At 42.9% G+C, this 17,426-nt stretch overlaps 1 protein-coding gene across 5 annotated transcripts in view; it reads left to right on the top strand.

Annotated features, from left to right (window-relative positions):
- The window catches only part of LOC126452539 (lipase 3-like), a 165,518-nt gene extending 148,590 nt beyond the window's left edge, over nucleotides 1-16,928 (top strand). For 4 of the 5 annotated variants that reach the window (XM_050091100.1, XM_050091101.1, XM_050091102.1 and 1 more), the window contains one exon: nucleotides 15,568-16,928. In XM_050091100.1, the coding sequence (XP_049947057.1) occupies nucleotides 15,568-15,738 (171 nt within the window). In that variant the 3' untranslated portion in view covers nucleotides 15,739-16,928. The remainder of the gene's footprint in view (nucleotides 1-15,567) is intronic. The other variant, XM_050091104.1, reaches the window with a different exon arrangement.
- Nucleotides 16,929-17,426: the final 498 nt, after the last annotated feature.

Genomic DNA, 17,426 nt, shown 5'->3' on the forward strand with positions numbered 1-17,426 from the left:
CAGGACGAAAACAACAGAGGGAAGTCCGGGGGCGGGCAACCCTCTGAGCATATGTAGTGGACTGTCGCCTTTGAAGTTTACAATGACATGCCACGACCATGAGGACGACAACCAACCAAGCATGTAAGGTGGGAACAGTGATTATTAACAACGTACGTCGCTTGCAAAGTTCCAACTTTTCCGGGACGTAACCTACACCACGGATGTACACTACTGGCCATTAAAATTGCTACACCACGAAGATGACGTGCTACAGACGCGAAATTTGACCGACACGAAGAAGATGCTGTGATATGCAAATGATTAGCATTTCAGAGCATTCACACAAGGTTGGCGCCGGTGGCGACACCTACAACGTGCTGACATGAGGAAAGTTTCCAACCGATTTCTCATACACAAACAGCAGTTGACCGGCGTTGCCTGGTGAAGCGTTGTTGTAATGCCTTGTGTAAGGAGGAGAAATGCGTACCATCACGTTTCCGACTTTGATAAAGGTCGGATTGTAGCCTATCGCGTTTGCGGTTTATCGTATCGCGACTTTGCTGTTCGCGTTGGTCGAGATCCAATGACTGTTAGCAGAATACGGAATCGGAGGGTTCAGGAGGATAATACGGAACGCTGTGCTGGATCCCAAAAGCCTCGTATCACTAGCAGTCGAGATGACAGGCATCTTATCCGCATGGCTCTAACGGATCTTGCAACCACGTCTCGATTCCTGAGTCAACAGATGGGGACGTTTGCAAGACAACAACCATCTGTACGAACAGTTCGACGACGTTTGCAGCAGCATGGACTACAGCTCGGAGACCATGGCTGCGGTTACCCTTGACGCTGCATCACAGACAGGAGCGCCTGCAATGGTGCACTCAACGACGAACCTGGGTGCACTAATGGCAAAACGTCATATTTTCGGATGAATCCAGGTTCTGTTTACAGCATCATGATGGTCGCCTCCGTGTTTGGCGACATCGCGGTGAACGCACATTGGAAGCGTGTATTCGTCGCCGCCATACTGGCGTATCACCCGACGTGATGGTATGGGTTGCCATTGGTTACACGTCTCGGTCACCTCTTGTTCGCATTGACAGCACTTTGAACAGTGGACGTTACATTTCAGTTCATTCGATCCCTGCGGAACCCTATGTTTCAACAGGATAATGCACGACCGCATGTTGCAGGTCCTGTACGGGCCTTTCTGGATACAGAAAATGTTTGACTGCTGCCCTGGCCAGCACATTCTCCAGATTTATTACCAAAGAAAACGTCTAGTCAATGGTGGCCGAGCAACTTGCTCGTCACAGTACGCCAGTCACTACTCTTAATGAACTGTGGTATCGTGTTGAAGCTGCATGGGCAGGCGTACCTGTACACGCCATCCAAGCTCTGTTTGACTCAATGCCCAGGCGTATCAAGGCCGTTATTACGGCCAGAGGTGGTTGTTCTGGGTACTGATTTCTCAGGATCTGTGCATCCAAATTGCGTGAAAATGTAATCACATGTCAGTTTTAGTATAATATATTTGGCCAATGAATACCCGTTTATCATCTGCATTTCTTCTTGGTGTAGCAATTTTAATGGCCAGTATTGTAGATACCCTGCTGCAGGAAACCTGCCCTGCTGCCTTTCCAGACGTGTCTGGTTACAACACTTACCTAGCGCCGACTCCAGTCGTAGGACGTGGCACGGCGATCTTGGTCCGGGGAGGGATTCCAGTGTGTGGCCTCGATTATCTCTCTACAGCCCAGGATTTGTCAATGACAGTGAATGGCATTCGTATTGTCAACATCTATACACACTCTGGGTCTGACACTTGACGGGCGTGTGCGCAGTTTTACTCGGGTTGTGCTCTTATTCCGTTGCAAATATGATCACATCTTGGTAGGAGGGGCCAAAGAATCAAACGCCCAATTTCAACTCCTGTTATGCATTGCGCTCAATCTGCCGAGACATGATACTAATGGACACACGGGAAAAGATCCAAGGGCAGCTTGAGGGCCACGCGCTTTTTACTAGCCACTCGTCGAGCAGACTGGATCGGATTTATGTTTCTGATAGATAACTAGATCACATATTGGCTGCTGAACATTGACCCATAGCTTTTACGAATCACCTTGCATATCCGTGCACGTTAACTCTCCCACGGCAACAGGCCTGGCAGAACCATACTTCATGGAAACTTAATTTATCGGTATTGGTGGATGATGAATGTCGCCTGTGGATCTAAGAAGCCTGGCAGATAGGCACTCGCTGGCGGTAGGGAGGGTTCTCATAACTTACGGCAAGGAGAATACAAGATGGCTCCGGGATACACTTAAATATTACTAAACGGTGCTTCATGAGCTGTCCTTAGGGTGCCATCGCCCGAGCGTCAAAGGAAGTCCATGGCATTCAGGCGTGCATTTTATCGCTCGCGAAACGTCGATTGGAGGGACTTTCGATCCGTGCTTGGTGCTTGGACAACGTTGATGGAGAACATATTTCCATGCATCACGTGTCCAGGGGCTTGCATGTAATCGGCAGTAGTTGTTCACAGTGCTCCATGATGGGGATGATCGGCCCTTGACAACAGGCAAAGGTCCCGGGTTCGAGTCTCGGTCCGGCACATAGTTTTAATCTGCCAGGAAATTTCATAACAGCGCACACTCCGCTGCAGAGTGAGAACCTCATTCTGGAAACATCCCCCAGGCTGTGGCTAAGCCATGTCTCGGCAATATCCTTTCTTTCAGGAGTGCTAGTTCTGCAGGGTTCGCAGGAGAGCTTCTGTAAAGTTTGGAAGGTAGGATACGAGGTACTGGCAGAAGTGAAGTTGTGAGGACGGGGCGTGAGTCGGCCTTGGGTAGCTCAGTTGGTAGAGCACTTGCCCGCGAAAGGCAAAGGTCTCGAGTTCGAGTCTCGGTCCCGCACACAGTTTTAATCTGCCAGGAAGTTTCATAACAACGCACACTCCGCTGCAGAGTGAAAATCTCATTCTGGCTTCCAGGACATTGCTGCTGGATTTCTAAAACATTACGGCCTCCTTTTCGCCGAGACGCCGACCGACAGTCAGATGGGAGACAAGATATTGCGACATTTGCACACGGGAGTCGATGGTTCGGATGCAGCGGCGTTCTTGCAACCTCTAACGGAAGATGGCATAAGGTTGGCACTCAAGAAGGATGTGGTACATAAATCGCATGGGCCAGATAGGTTAGCATTCGAATTTTATATAGAATTTGCGGATCTAATGATCTCACAATGGGCGTTGATGTATAATGAGTTATTTCGCCCTGACACGGAGGTCCCGTCCCAATTCATGGCAGGAATGCTAATACCAATACCGAAAACGGAGGGATTGTCAGCGCAAATCAATTTCGACCGATCACGATGTCCAATACTCACTACAAAATCTCCGCGTGAATGTTGGCGGCAATGCTCAAAACAGTAATATCCAAGACATTACCACCAGATCAGACTTGTCTAGAGGTTTGAAGCAACATTCACTCTATCGTAGGTGGATACCTTGACTTCACTGCCCTCATGGAAGTATGCTGCATGCGAACGGCATTCGTATCAGCCGATTTTGATCGTACCTTTGACAGGATCAACTATGATTTCCTTGACTCGACCATCTGACGCATGGCGTTTCCCCTAGGATTTCATTACCCCCATGCGCCTCCTTCACCGCGCTCCTTCGACGGTGAGAGTCAATGGCAGAGAGGTGGGTACGGTTCCTGTTTACAGCTGAGTTAGACAGTGATGTCCTTTATCGATAGTGCTCTTTGCAATAGCACCCAAAACCGTTGACGCGGACTCTTCGACGGACTCTTACAGGCGTCCAATTTCATGCGAGTTCCTTCACATGTCGTGCATATACCAACGACTTGATGATACTCGCGCAGTGGTTGCCCTTCTTACTGCATACGGCGTGGCGGCGGGTAACAGGGTCAACATGAATAAAACCAAGATTATGCACATCGAATGGTAGCTGGGAGCTCTGCTCCACCATGTCCGGCTGCATATATATAACAATTCGCTCCAAACCTGCGACCTGCTCCAGTGGGTGGAACACACTAAAGTTACTCTTGCCTCATGACTACAACACTTGGCACAGATACTGCCAATGCCGCATGATATTGCTGACAGGTTTGGACACCGTGTCAGCCAAGGTATGCTGTTTAAGGTCAAATACGAGACTTTAACTCTCCAACACCATTGTGGAGGACTTAATCCCATGAGTGTGCTGAGCAACGCTCTCGCTCTATACCTGCGAGCGACGGTAAGAACGTGGAACCAAGAGCAACACACCATCACGTCGGTGACCCTGGACGTTCTTCTTTCCCCATCCTTTGAACCACCGGTGGCGGAAGGCACAATATCACCTACTTTTTCCCATGTCGCGATATTCTTTGTTGATTTCAGTTATGTTCAATTACAAATACCTTCCACGAGAATCCCCACCAGGCGTGAGATACATGTATACTTGATGCATCATCATGGCAGCAATGTTGTCGAACTTAAATAACCCAATGAGGGATTGGCGACAGATCTGGCTAGCTGTCCAAGCGCCTCTCCACGCCACGGCAGAGAGATCGTCTTGCTATACATTTATCAGCCACAAGATAGTCACACACACACACACGATTGTACGACATTCACTTGGTAGATTCACCGCTGTGCTTTATATGTGGCACGCAGGACACTAACGAACATTGTCTGCAGTGCAGTGAGGCGAAGAATGTTTGACAGCTGACGCAACACATCATGGCACTCCTCCAACGCTCCGACGACTCCACTATCACGACGGACGCTTTATTTTGTAAGGCGGCTGTAATTTCGCACCTTACAAGCACTCATGTACATACTTTGCCTTGATTCACAACCGGAATTAGCTATCATTTGATACATTGTACATCATATATATATATATATATATATATATATATATATATATATATATATATATATATATATATATATATATGCCATCTCACCTATTCTATTTAATATTATCTTAGAGAAGATTGATAGAGAATTAATTCACCAAAACTAATCCACAAGGGATCCAACTGCAGGGACAGAACATCACTAGACTTGCTTATGCAGATGATGTAGCCTTAATAAGCACTTCAAAAGCTGAATTAATCAGGATGATGCAAAATTATTACAAAATAGCTGAGAAAGCTGGACTTCATGTGAATGAAGAAAAGACAGAATATCTAGTCATAAGTAAAAAACTCCAAAAGAATACACCACTGACCGTAAATGGTCTCACTTTCAAGGCAGTTGACCACTTCAAGTACTTAGGGAGTCTTTTTAGCAGAGACAATAGAGCAGAAATAGAAATAGACGCCCGTCTAGCAGCAGCTAATAGAACTTTTTACAGCTGTATCAAAATTTTAAGGATGAGATCACTTAGTACTGAATTCAAAATCCGTTTTTATCAGTCAACTATTGTACCAGTAGCATTATATGGATGTGAAGCTATTACATCCAGGAAAAAAGATGAAGAAAAACTGTTGATATTTGAAAGAAAAATACTAAGAAAAATATTTGGACCAATCTTCGATGAAAATGTCATGGAGTGGAGGATAAGGAAAAATGAAGAACTACGGGAGCTGTACAAACATAGTACCATTGTGGAAATGTTAAAGAAGAGAAGACTGAACTGGGCTGGTCATGTAGCAAGGATGCCGGAGAACAGACTACCCAAAATAGCATCCACTAAGAAATTAGAAGGAAAGAGAAGAAGAGGAAGACCTCGAATTAGGTGGATGGAGAATATCCGGGAAGATGCAGCTAGGATGGGCATCAACTCTGATTGGACAACAATTTCCCTGGATAGAAATAATTGGAAGAGGCTCGTAGAGCAGGTGTATGGTCGATAAGGCCTTAGCCACGTGTAAAGTAAAGTAAGTAATATATATATATATATGAATATTTAAAGAAGACTGACAATTGTCACGTACACCTTGTAAATAGCTGTTAACGCTTATTGCATGAAAGGTGACGGAGTGTCTATATTGTCAAAATGGCATAATGAATGATTCCCTATACTAGTAGAGGTTGGAACACCAGTGGAAATGAAACGGTAGGCGTAACTCAAGCCGTGGATGGAAAAGCGCGCACAGGTGTGTTGGTCCTGCTGGACACAAGAAGTAGCCAAGACGGACGGTCGGGGCATCTGAGCGCTGGGGCACAATACAGCGGCGACCGGCCGGTGTTGTAGTGGGGCCAGAAGGATAACCGGATAATACTTCGGAAACTCTGAAAATCTTGGACGCAGCAGAGAGGAACGAGGAAGCATTACCTCAGAAATCACGCAGGCTGGGTTATTTCTGAGGATATTTACTCTGAGAAGCGTACCATTGTATGTATTCCTGATTAAAGGGGATAGGTATTTCCTCGCAAACTTTCCGCGCTGGACGACAAAAGACTAAAATATAGCGTTAGGAAAAATCTGCTGAGAGGGAGAATATTCCGTGGCTTTGAGATCATTATTCGCCTTCTGCAGTTACGAGGGAGGGAAGCTGAGCTTTGCTGGGAAGTCAGCAGTGGAGGGAAAGAGGTCTTCCGTTTAGAGAGTCCGTGTTTGCCGGTCGCTCAGTATCAGCTTTTGTTGGTACAGACGGACTTTCTGTCTTTGCTCTCAGGAGATTTTATAGGTATAGCGGTTATGCAATGTACTGTTGCGAACTTATACGATTCTGGACTTTGCCTCCGGGTAGGGAGTCATCGTTGAGAATGCAGCATTCAGTGATTGAGAGCACTTCTTCTGCCTATACTCACATAGAGACGGTATCTGAATTCTGACCTTGTGGCTGGGAGTTGCCGTTTCTTGTCTATAGAACAGAGAGTGGAGAAGACAGTATTAGAGTATGCTAGTCAGAGTACCGCCTTCTGCCGCCCTAGTGTTTGAAAGAGTTTATTTTGTGGCTGGAGTTCTTCCGTCGCCGCAGACGTGTACGAGAGCCATCACTCCGACGCACCGGACACAATACATAGGGTAATATTGCTAAGTGCTTCGGCTTATTAGGGCCATAAGGCTAAACAGATGTGATCAGGTAAGTTTTATTTCCACTGAGGTTTCACACGACTGTAGATCATCTTTGAAAGTAGTATCTTCTAGAGTTTGGTACGTAGATGTCAGTCATTTTGTGTTATTTATATTAGATCACGTAGCCATAAAAAGGGGCCGACTTGGGCAATTCATCAATAATATTAGTTGGAAATATAAACATTTGTAATATAAAGGGTTTTTTAATCTACAACAAATGTATAATCAGAAACAACATGTATCATTCAGTAGTTACTAGTTCCCTTAATCATTCATTTATGTTTAGGTTGTAATTTATACGTTAAATAGCAAGAAGGAGGAAATAATATCACAATTAAGAGATCCTAAGATCTGCTGCAGGGGTTAGTCACACAGGGCCAAATCTTGATTTTTGCGTTCAGTATTGTCCGTTGTGCACATTCATTTTACACCCGTCTGCTGCAGCATCTTGGAAATTTTCCGGGACGCGGTCGTTTTCTCCCCACAGAAAACATTCGTCAACGCACTGTGTGGCAAGGCGCGCCTTTCGCTATGTGCTCTCGCAGACCCTGATATCAGGCATGGGTTGTTGGCTCTATATTCCAGAACAACATGAGATCACCACGCGTCACTCTAAATACAAAATGCACTTTGCGAATTTCCTAGGCAGCATGTTTTCGTGACCTCCCGGAATGGTGGGGTGTCCCAGTCAGGTGCAGTTTCACGGGCTAGGATGTTCCTTCCAGTGTTGTGATGAGGATGTCACTGTGGCCCTACAGTTCTTTCTTTTCTTTTTCAGATGCGATTTTTTTCCTAGGATACAAAAATTAAAACAGAAAAATTTAAGTAAAGAATTTAAAAAAAGGTACAATGTTTCCATCCCTCTGACTCCCTCATCCTATCAGTAGACAGGGACATTGTGGGCAGGCCTCCAAGCAAGATCTCTACCCGCTGTGCCCCCTTTACATTATTTAAAAATTAAAAAATTAAAATATAAAAAAATCGGCAGAGCACTTGCCCGTGAAAGGAAAAGGTCCTGAGTTTGAGTATCGGCCTGACACACAGTTTCAATCTGCCAGTAAATTTCTTAAGTACGAGTTGTTTAAACAATTCAAACTTCACAATGTGACAAAATGTCCACTTAATTTTAAACATAAAAATAAGGGATAAAAAACTGTTTTAAGAAAGAACCACGTATGTTTTATAGTAAAACATGATCCAAATTAATTATTTAAGCTTTTCACAAATAAAAGTCAAACTGTGTTCCTCATCTCCTGTAGAGAGATTGTGGGCCCAGAGGGAGCACAACTAGCAATAAATCCACTGCTCTCCTGTTGCTGCATTTGAAAATTGTTCTTCGCAGTGAATTCACTCTCCCTCTTCGTTGTTCTCGTCAACAACAGCACTTCTAAGGTTTGGTTTCCAGCTCATCGCAATCTTCTTTTTACAACCTTTTTCCTTTTAGGCTGTTTTCCGTTTTTCCTTCTTTTTACTTTCATTTTCTTCATTTGGCGCTTCTCGGTCGCTGTTGTAAGGGCTTGCTGTAAATATAGCTGTGGAGACCTGTCTTCGGCCGCTGTTGTTACGTTGTCCCCCTACACAAAGAGACCAGAAGCCACCGCTGAGACGGACACTTTGCACAAATTCACAAAATATGTACACCCTGTAATAGTATTATCGAATTTTTAGTAACTAAAGGGGGATCATGGAGTCAAATGAGATACTTTCGACACAATTTCATAAAATGACATTAATCACATCCCTCTCCACAATAAATACACATATATGACCATTTTCCTTACATCAGAATAGCTAAACTCTATAGACATTATTATAATTCTGAAGAGGGCATAGCAAACACGATAAATATCATAAGGCGAGTGGGCCTGTAACACTACGCTACTGCGCACGATACTTATTAAAGCCTGTACTATGGTAAGTTGACGGGCTTCACCTTATAAGAAAGGATTTTGGCATATATGTTGACCGCGTGTACCAGAATGGAGGCAAAATCGGACTTTCACCCACTCAGTAACAACAATGATACGTCAAGCAAGTCTGAAGTGCAACTACACGTTAGGACGGACAAGAAACAACACAGCAGATGCTACTAATTTGTTAATAAAACGGTCGCCAGCCTAATTAGGCATTAATTGAGTTTCTTCCCTGTACAAGATGAAGTACGTGTATGCAAAACAACACGTAATAACACTGCATGATATGGTAAATTTTAGAACCAGAAAATCTACTGAACTAATAATTTCACTTTCTGTACTAATATGAACAAGCCATAAATACACAACAATACACTATAATGTTTACTACAAACTTCGTACAGTCTATTGATCTGATTAAAATCGAGCATAGGTTACCCTAGAAATAGCACTTTCGAAACACACATACAATGTCAATTTTGAAAAAGGTAAAACACTAATAACTTTTGGTTTTATCTTGACTTTAACTTTGCTGGTCAAATCAGTTCAGTACATTTCAAAATTTACATGAATTGAAAAGAAAAGGGGGGGGGGGGGGGGAGGATCCTGAAACTGTTATGATCACTGTACTGAAATTTTTGATTATCGAAATCGTTAAGCACTCAAGATTTCCAATATATGAGTTACTACTCTTTTTGTCTTATTTCTTGCTCATTTAACTACCATTATTTTTTGTCTCGAATTAATTAGCCTTCATTACTAAACCAATTTCAACATTATCTTCCAACTTTGTCAGACCTATATTATTTACCTATATATTCAATAACAACAACGTTCTTTAAACATCATTCTAACATAGATAGGTCTGCAGGTAATTATTATTAACATAAACTTCAAATCTTCATCTCGGGACACTCGGATTGCACAACATCTGGAAAGGATCCTGTCTAGGTGAGTGATGAGGATAATTAAATGATAGGACAGTTCTGGTAAAAGTTAAGTTGTTATTGAACAGTAAGGAACAAAAGTAACACTGGTCCACACGAATACAGTACTAAAAGATTCAACCTGTTCGTATCGATGCGGCGGTTGGCGGGCGGCGAGATGGCGAGGCGCAGAGCACACATACAATCACAGCTATGGCTCTTGATGTATCGGCTCTTTACTTCTTCATAGCGTCGCAATATTTTTCCATTTAGTGCCTATGTAATTTTGCCACGCTGCATAGTTGGCACATCCGAGGCTCAATGAAACTACGTCTTCCAGGAGAGCCTCCTCGATCCAGAACGTGTTACTTAGACCGATGCCCAACTCCGACTACTACTGCTGAGCCCGTTATGCCGTGCAGCGCCCGTGTGCATTTTCCCGCGCTCGCCTGCCATCCACCTTTTACCTCTCCCCTACAGACAGGGTATTCACCCGAGGTTTTGTATTCTACATATCCTAATACATTGCCTACGTATGGACCAGGCGCATAATTACAACTTTAACATCTTACAACAGTTTCAACATTTCTTACATTTCCATTTTGTTATAATATTGCTTGCAATTTGACATAAACATTATTATTCACATCGAAAATTGTTTACAGTTTCTTTAACATAATGATATGAAAAGAGAAAAGAAATGAAATCAGAACATTGCTTACACTAATTTATCGAAAATCAGAAGAAAAAATTATTATATGTACAATAGTATAACGTTGTTGTTGTTACAGGCCTTCCAGGCAGAAAAAGCTAAAGCATTTCCCGCACCATGCCCGCACCTCACAGCTCCTTAACGACCCCAAATTCACTTTGACTGCCATGGCCACTTTGCCCTCCTCTCCCCTTCACTGTTTCTAATTGTAGTACTTGAATACTGACTAACTGTGTCAAATCTGTAACAGAATATTATACTTTTTAACGATTAAGGTTATGTCAGCTTTTTAAATGTTAGATTCGTTCAGTAATTGTATGAAATACTAGAAATAAAATCTGTGTTGTCCCTTGAAGCCACCGAGTGATATGGTGCAGTGCCCAGGACACTGGACTCGCATTTGCGAGGACGACGGTTCAAATCCGCGTCCGACCATCCTGATTTACATCTTTCGTCGTTTCCCTGAGTCGCTCCAGACAGATGCCGGAATAGTTCCTTTGAAAAAGCCACGACCGTTTTCCTTTCCCATCCTTTCGTTATCTGGGCTTGTGCTCCCTCTCTAATGAGCTCGTTGTCAACGGGACGTTAAACTCCAATCTTCCTTCCTTCCCCTAGAAGTCCTTAGACAGGCAACTTGCAACTGGTTATAGGTGACCAGGCAAGCGTTTTAGCTACTTAGGAGGAGAACACGGCAAGTGCCATAATCCGATTTCCCAGAAACTTCGCTCAGTGGCTGAGGAGCCAAAATAAGCGAACCCGTGTCTCACCATATCCTTAGATTGTCGACCGTTTCTGAGAAAATGACGGTCAAAGTTTATGACGTACTCTATATACCTTTTAGCGAGTAAATAGTTCAACTGAAGTGCTGGTACTGTGGCAAGTGGCGCACCTTTACACTTTTATGCCTCGTGTTCGAAACCCGATTATTATTTTTATTTTTGTTTTTCATTTATCTAGCTATGTCCGTAGAAGATTACTACACCAGTCTTTTCCAATATATACTGAAATAATAGTTGACTTATTCGTCTACTAACAGCACGTCTGGAGATAAATTTTAAGAAATAAAAAAAATAATAAATGAATGAGACAATTATTTGAAATTGTTTTCGACGAATTTCCTGTAGTGCATCTTGTACCATGATCATTTGCAAGCGCCAGTTGTCATTGAAGCGATCCGTTATGCGCTGTTTGTCGCGACATTATTGAAACGCGTGAAATCTTCAGTAATGTTAACGACGTTTATTTCCCGAGTGAGATTTATACGAAGAAATGTCGCTGAGGCAAACCTGTCTCAAAGCGATGCTCATGGTGTTCGGAACGTCTATGTTTCTAACGTTTCTACGAACGGTATAATCCAACGGAATGCCCAAATATTCCTGTAGAGTGAAGACAAGAATAAAATACACCATCAAAAACAGTTTTGCACCACTCCGGTTCCCAGAACTCCTGGACATAGACGTTGGCTGTGGATGTTGTATCACAGACACAGTCCCTTTGACTGCTCAGAGATGTCACTAAATCCGCACAAAGATGTAAACAACCATGCATGAGCAGTGCCTATTAAATGGACGGGGTCCGATATCCGAAAAGTTCCAGTCAGTCTACCAGCAACGAGGTACACGGCTCGTGTTGTCTGTAGTTCAACCATGCGTAGACGGTCAATACCGCTGTTCTATCGCTTCCGCATTGTTACTTTGCGCCAGAAGGGCTCTCAACAAAGGAGGTGTCCAGGCGTCGCGGAGTGAACCAAAGCGATGTTGCTCGGGCGTGGAGGAGATATAGAGAGACAGGAACTGTCGTTGACATCCCTCGCTCAGGCCGCCTGCAGTGGATGGCCGCTACCTACGGATTATGGACCGGAGGAGCCGTGACAGCAACGGCACCATGTTGAATGATGCTTTTCGTGTGGACACAGGACGTCTTGTTACGACTCAAACTGTGCACAAAAGGCTGCATGATGCGCAGATTCACTTCCGACGTCCATGGCGAGGTCCGTCTTTGCAACCACGACACCATGCGGCGCAGTACAGATGAGCCCAACAACATGCCGAATGGACCGTCCAGGATTGGCATCACGTTCTCTTCACTGATGAGTGTCGCATATGCCATCAACCAGACATTCGTCGGAGACGTGTTTGGAGGCAACCCGGTCAGGCTGAACGCCTTAGACACAATGTCCAGCGAGTGAAGCAAGGTGGAGCTTCCCTGATGTTTTGCGGTGGCATTATGTAGGGCCGATGTACGCGGCTGGTGGTCATGGAAGGCTCCGAAACGGTTGTACGATACGTAAATGCCTTCCTCCGGCCGATATGCAACCAAATCAGCAACATATTCGCGAGGCATTCGTCTTCATGGACGACAATTCGTGCGCCCATCGTGCACATCTTGTGAATGACTTCCTTCAGGATAACGATATCGCTGGACTGGAGTGGCCAGCATTTTCTCCAGACATGAACCTTATCGAAAATGCATGGGATAGACTGAAAACGGCTATTTGTGGTCGACGTGACCTACCAACCAATGTGAAGGATTTACGCCGAATCCACGCTGAGGAGTGGGATAGTCTGGACCAACAGTGCCTTGATGAACTTGTGGATAGTATACCACGACGAATACAGGCATGCATCAATGTAAGAGTACGTGCTACTGAGTATCAGGGGTACCGGTGTGTACAGCAATCTGGAGCTCCACCTCTGGAGGTGTCGCTGTATGGTGTTACAACATGCAATGTGTGGTTTTCATGAGCAATAAAAAGGGCAGAAATGATGTTTATGTTGATCTCTATTCCAATTTTCTGCACAGGTTCCGGAACTCTCGGAACTGAGGTGACGCAAAACTTTTTTTGACGTTTGTATAAGAATTAATGTAAGAATTGATATAAGAATGAAGAATAAGAATTTGAGAATTTAAAAAGATTGTAACCTTGAAAATACCATACAAGAATATATTATATAATAAATGTATGACATTTATTGTGATAAAAAACATTCGTGTAGTAAAATGAAATTTTTCACTCTTCAGTGTAGTGTGGGCTGATATGAAACTATCCTGGCTGATTGAATCTGTGGGCCAGACGGAGACTCGAACTCGGGACCTTCGCCTTTTCCTGCAAGTACTTTACCGACTGAGCTACCCAGCATGACTCACAATGTGCCCTCACAGCCTTAATTCTGTGAGTACCTTGTGTCCTACCTTCCAAACTTCACAAAAATTCTCCGCATATCTTGCACAACTAGCACTCCTGGAAACATCCCCCAGGATGTGGCTAAACCATGTCTCCGAAAATCCTTTCTGCATTTCTGTTACACCTATCACGAATACTGAGACTTAATATTCTTCATTCCGTCTGCTGTCAGAGCGAATTATCGACACTGTACGAGGGTTAGGCTGCGTTACCGCGGCATACTCAGGCAGAAAGCCGAGTGGTTACAACCTGATCATGAATTGGAAGTCCGGAACGCAGTCACTACCGCGTTCTAACTGCACCCAGTTCCGCATTCTCATAAGCATATTCCTCAAATTTTTCCTGTTGGATTATAAAATCTTCCTTAGCTTCACAGTTTGAATACCGAAGATTTCCCCTTTCCTTCGTATTCCAAACACCATTCCATACAGTGCTTCTTTCCTGATGCACTGTTTCAGTGATTTTACAACGAATGAGGAAAGTGCATCTACACCTGTACTTTACTATGATACGCATAGTCGCACACCTGATCAGACATTCAAGAAGCACATAATTTGTTTGATGAATGATTTCGTGGAACTGCATCGCTCCATCGAAGCTATCCGACGTCAGGAAACTGTCGTCTACCTCTGATCTGCTATCTACAACTTACTGAACTTTGAGCGCAGAACACAGAAAGCTGAATTTAACATAGTCAGAGATGGAAAAATACTTTTAATTGCTACAGAGCTGTTCTTTTGACTCCCGAAACATCATTAAAAGCAATATCAAACCATATTCAAACAAATTTCATTCGATTAAGGGTTTCATTCCCTCTTCCATCATTCTCTCCAACTCCCTCTCATCGCTCGTATTGCATTCTCGACATAACAACTTTCCAATTCCACTTAGCAGTACAGCAGTACTCTGAAGTTTCCCAGAGTTATCATTTTTTTCACCTTTTAAATGTTCCTTTCACTTCCTATACGGGGGATAAAGCTTCAACATTGAGACATATAATGTGAACTACGGAGATGTAATCATTATTGTTGTCCAGAGAACTGTCAATACTTTTGTGTGTGTGTGTGTGTGTGTGTGTGTGTGTGTGTGTGTGTGTGTGTGTCTGTGCTTGTTTTATTGTTAGTTTTGGTGACAGGACAGACATATAGCGTAAGCCAAGATCTAGGTTAGGTTGTAAGGTGACAGTTAGTTTTGAGCTGACGAAGCCAACCAATGTAGTGTTTGAGAATAACTGCAACTGTTGTTATGGAGTGTATTTTAAGCATAGTGGAATTCGGTGGCTGCTTTATGTCCTCAATTTTGGTGACGTCATGGATCAAAGAAAACATTTAGTGTCGGTAAATTCAATATTTTCAGTTATTAAAAGCGGTTAAGCCATGACACCAATTGGCATCTGCATCTTCGTGTATATTCTTTTGTTGTTGACGTTCCTACTGCCGAAGGAAACATCTAAGAAGGGACAGCTGTTTGGTATGAATATTGTACAGTCAGATACCTATTACAAGCAATGTTACTGTAGTTGACGTCCTCCACTACACATTCATTCACCCGTTGTCTAGTTTCCCTACGCTCACGGTAATACCTCACAAGGGATGACTCGTTTGCATTGGATCAACGTAAGTACGGACGATGTGTCTCTTACTTCGCATCTCAGAGCAGAGTTAAGCACTTGCAAATTTATTGATAAAAATTTTACGTTGCTCTTGTCCGTTTTTACTGTGGTAACTCAACAAACATATTTTGTTTATAAAATTTTGACGTTGCTCTTGTCCAATTTTAACGTGGCAACTCGTTCACAGGACGCACTGACGCTGAGCCGTGTGACGTCTAAGAACATTGGTATGTTCCTGATGCCGCCAGAGGAGTTTGACCACTTTGATTTCTTAGGCCACAAGGAAGTTCATCGCTACGCCTACGAGAAGATAATCGCTCTCATGAATGAACATGAAGACTCAGAAGAACAACAGTGACCTCACGTCATCTTCATTACGTTACCAGTTACGACCTCGCATTCAACAACAATGTAATTGAAGAGTCCCAAATTCGAAACATCGCGAATGACACGTAATGTTTCTGATGTACAATTCTGGAACTCTGGAGTAATCTCCAAAGTGTGTCCCAAAGGATTTAACTCGTTCTGTAATTTTTGCCATTCGTTCTGGGGTGATACGAAACTTCTGCTTTGTACCTTGTTATCACAAGTTATTGATACATTGAGTATCAATGAACTGTCATATTCCACCAACGTACGCAGTAATAATCTCACAGCCTAAGCAAACCTTAGTTTACCATTCATTCGTCAACCTGACGTTAAAATCCAAGCCATTTAAGTTTCATGCGGCTTCACTGAATATTTTAGCGTCTTCTGTGCGGAACTGGAACGTCGCTGTTCCCATGCCAAGGTCAATTACGTCGAAATACCCGTAAAAACTTCAGATCACAACACGTTAACCAAGCATCCCATGAGTTGTTTACGTACTGGTGCCCTATCCAATTAATTAGCTGCTAAGCGTCCCTGTCTAAAGCTGTCCAGCATCCACCACTTAACACAGTAAAACTTTACCAAGAGACAAGTAAAAGAAATTCGTTTCGCGTAACAAAACTCTGAAGTCAGTATCATTATTGCGAGAAATTCTTTAACTTGGGTGAACATTTTACCATGTCTAACCATTTCTGTTATTTTATATCTCAGTAGCTATTTGGCGATATACATATTCAGACATTTTCATTTTGCTCTAACTTTTTCTCAATGAGTATCTTGATTTAGTATATTCATTAAAGTTTATGCCACAGGTTCTCTACAACAAGACTGAGCAGATTCCTTGTTCTAATGTTATAATATTTAACATTATTTGTAATATGTAGGCAAATGCCTTGTGACTGTAAGTTACACAGTGAATGTATTATAACCTTAATATGAATCTGCACTTTTATAAGATATGGAAACTTTCGCAACCGTATTTCTACTTTAGTTTAATAGAGTGAATTGATATTTCTCAATTTCTTAAAAAACAATGCCACATACTTAAAGTCTGAGAATTCTTTTTTCTTTTGTCTTCGTTCTTAGCTGTTCTGTATCATACCATGTCCGTTAATATTGTATTTAAGCAAGTAATTATACTCAGTTGAAACAAGTAATAAACGACACAATCGAAAGATATCATGTTGCACTCTTCGTTTTTAAGATGATGTTTTACAAAATACTTCTAGGGAAAATGTTATTTCGAAATACACTGAAAAAGCACCACATCGACACATTACTACCGTTGCATCCCTTGAGTGGTTTATATATTGATTCATCGTTGAAAGGTGGGACGCTATCATTTCCCTGCCAAGCATCCCATGTAGAACCATATGCCATCCATCACCAACACAGTAAAGCTTCATAAACATGAAGTTCAGCGTAATAAGTATCACAGAGATAATTCATTTTCAAATCGTCGAAGTAACACTATCGCTTTACTGACCATTAAAATGCATTATACAGTTTGATGCACTTGCAGGCTATATTAAACACATCACGTACTAGGTCGTGTAACTGTACCATAGCACAACTTGCCATAGTCTACGAAACAAGTATACGACTTAAACTAATTTTCCTTGGTTACATAATGCAGAAATCATTGCGGCCACAACTTGCCCCATATTCAATAAACAA

Source organism: Schistocerca serialis, unplaced genomic scaffold (assembly GCF_023864345.2).
Source record: "Schistocerca serialis cubense isolate TAMUIC-IGC-003099 unplaced genomic scaffold, iqSchSeri2.2 HiC_scaffold_897, whole genome shotgun sequence".
NCBI classification, from domain to species: Eukaryota; Metazoa; Arthropoda; class Insecta; order Orthoptera; family Acrididae; genus Schistocerca; species Schistocerca serialis.